The 2,573-nt window shown below is 34.6% G+C and overlaps 1 protein-coding gene across 1 annotated transcript; it reads left to right on the top strand.

The window, feature by feature from the left end:
* Positions 1–240: 240 nt before the first annotated feature.
* LOC137819243 (uncharacterized) lies at positions 241–1,600 on the top strand. Its single transcript, XM_068623032.2, has 2 exons — positions 241–600; positions 1,218–1,600. Exons 1-2 carry the CDS (start codon positions 433–435, stop codon positions 1,263–1,265), a joined length of 216 nt encoding a protein of 71 aa, XP_068479133.1. The 5' UTR covers positions 241–432; the 3' UTR covers positions 1,266–1,600.
* Positions 1,601–2,573: the final 973 nt, after the last annotated feature.

Genomic DNA, 2,573 nt, shown 5'->3' with positions numbered 1-2,573 from the left:
GCATATTACATTCTAAAAATGGGAGTATCTAATCTATTTTCTTAAAGGACAATCCGTAACCATTTCAGAATATCCTTTTCAAAACACATTTTATGAATTTCGAATTTACCATTCCAAAAGTCTAAAAATGTGTCCTAAAAAGGTATTTTGGAATGTTTTTGTCTTTCACATTTTCTATTTCGAAACACCTTTTACTTACAAAACATTCTCTATTTCGGAAACACTTTTTCCTTACAAAACATCCTTCCTCTACAACCACCAACAACTGTGAAGGGTAATTTAGGTATTTAGGAAAATGTAGGGGTGCTGGAAGAAAACTGTCCGGGTGCAGGAAGAAACTTCCAGAGTGTGAAGTGTGGGAGAGGGGAGGAAGGAAGGAGGAAGAAGAGAAGGAGGGATTTGATCTGATTAGGAAGAAGAGAAGAGAGAGAGATGGGAGGAGGAATGGAAGCAAACAAGAACAAATTCATAGAGGAGTGGGGCACTGCTAGAGAGAATCTGGAGTTGAATTTCCGTTGGACTCGCCGCAACCTCGCCCTTGTTGGCATCTTCGGCATCGCCATTCCCGTCCTTGTCTACAAGGGCATTGTCCGTGAATTCGTCAGTTCCCTTTCCCCTATCTTATCCGTATTTAACATGTTGCTCTTTCAATGTCAATTTCAATTTCGATTTCGATTTCGATTAGGTTTCGTCATTCTCTATATATGTGTATGTCTGCACAATTCATCTACTCACTTCCTCTTCACAATTTAGGGCTTTAGCAATATTCATCTATTCTGTCTTGAACCACCCTCTATCAGTTTCATTTTCAAAACTAAGAAAATTTTGAAAATACAAATTAAACACCCTAATTTTCTGTGCTTAATTTATTTGGTTGCATTATTTAAATTCTCGAGAAAATCGAGATGGATCATGGGCGGTAACTAAACTGTTTACTAATATTGATTGAAATATTTTGCCTTCACACGATTCATCATATCAAATGTTATTTCTGTTTTGAAGTTGCTGTATGGCTTAATCGGTCTAACTCTGTTCTATCTTTCAGTTGTAATTGTAATGTACTTTCAACTGTAGGACGCATGATCATGAATGGCGTGCTATTCTTAAATTTTGTTTTCACTTTTATTTTTTAACCTGCTTTTTGGGTGTACATGTGAATGCTTTTCTTTGCAGTTAACTAAATAATTTAGTGTAAACTTCAACTGTTATTTTTACAGCATATGCAAGATGAAGATAATGGTAGGCCGTACAGGAAGTTCATGTGAGACTGTGGAGGTTGGTTTTGTAATAATTCGGGGTTATAAAAGTTAGACCTTGATACCAGGCTATAGACATGTGTTTTCTTCTTAATTGGCAAATGCTTGTCTCTTTTAAGTACGGTAAACCTATAAAACCTCTCCATGTTTGGCTGTTTTCATTTCAAATTTGTGTTATGCTAGTATCCTGAATATACATCAAATTAGTGCTCAAAGGAGACGGTACATCAAATAATGTGATAATACTAGACTTTATGAAGAGTATTTGGTTCATTTGTGTGATAAACTGACCCAAATAAGGGTTCTATATTTTTTGTCTGCATAAACAAGCCATGGTTCTTTTATTTGTCTTCATGAAAATTGACACTGTGACAATATTATAGAAGTGTCTAATAAATACTTTTTATATGCAAGGTATTCTTTAGCCCAACCTCTCTTCAAAAACTAATAGAACTCAATAAGTTAGATAAAAGAATAAAAATAATCGTTTAAGTTGAAACTGTAAAAGCACATATATTTAGTGATGTGGATCTCAAAGTTGGGAAAGAAAGTAGAGATTTAGGTTAATGCAGTCTACTGTTGTATTTACTCTTTTTTATTGATTGATTACTTTAACGCTTATTTGGTATTTTTGGGTAAAAGTGTTGTCTAATGTTAGACACTAATGCTGACTAATGCAACCAATTTCAAACAAGTGGCACACAAGAGTTGAGCCGTGACAGGCAATGGATCAACAGATAAAATCTTGTGCAAGGCTGACTAAATTGGTTGAATAATTTTCTCAATATCAATACAAATTACCTGGGCCATTGACTCATAATTAGCATATGCCAGGTTGGTTAGTGTAGACTGGCTTAACTGATAAAGTAACAGATAATACAGGCCCGAATCAACTTGATGGTTTAAATATCTGTTGGCACTTTTGTAATCTTTAGTGCTAAAAGAACAACATATTTATAATCTTGTACTCGCGTAGGAAAGAAAGATTGAGAAACCATTGACATTTACAACTACAGGTATCTGAGATGCTGCTGCTGGCATAATGAGCATATTTTCTGACCATAATAGTTAAAGAATTGGCATTTACGATGATGATAAACAATCATTATTCCTACAATACAACAACAACAATAGGTAACAACTAGTATTACATATTTCCTTGCCTTCAGAGAATTATAAGTGAAATTTCCCTAATACAAACATATCTCAGTCTTCCAGAATCTGATCAATGCATTTTGTGCTGCAAGAATTTTTGTTATTACCTACAACTGGTGGTTTGCCTTTTCAATAGAGATCAGCTGTTCAGTTATGAAACTC

This window comes from Phaseolus vulgaris, chromosome 10 (genome assembly GCF_051622355.1).
Source record: "Phaseolus vulgaris cultivar YP4 chromosome 10, ASM5162235v1, whole genome shotgun sequence".
Lineage (NCBI taxonomy): Eukaryota > Viridiplantae > Streptophyta > Magnoliopsida > Fabales > Fabaceae > Phaseolus > Phaseolus vulgaris.
This window is presented reverse-complemented; position numbering and strand designations above follow the sequence as displayed.

Coding starts and splice junctions, on each gene's coding strand:
- LOC137819243 (XM_068623032.2), top strand. CDS start 433: ATGGGAGGAGGAATGGAAGCAAACAAGAACAAATTCATAGAGGAGTGG. Junction 601..1,217: donor AGGGCATTGTCCGTGAATTC/GTCAGTTCCCTT, acceptor TTATTTTTACAG/CATATGCAAGATGAAGATAA.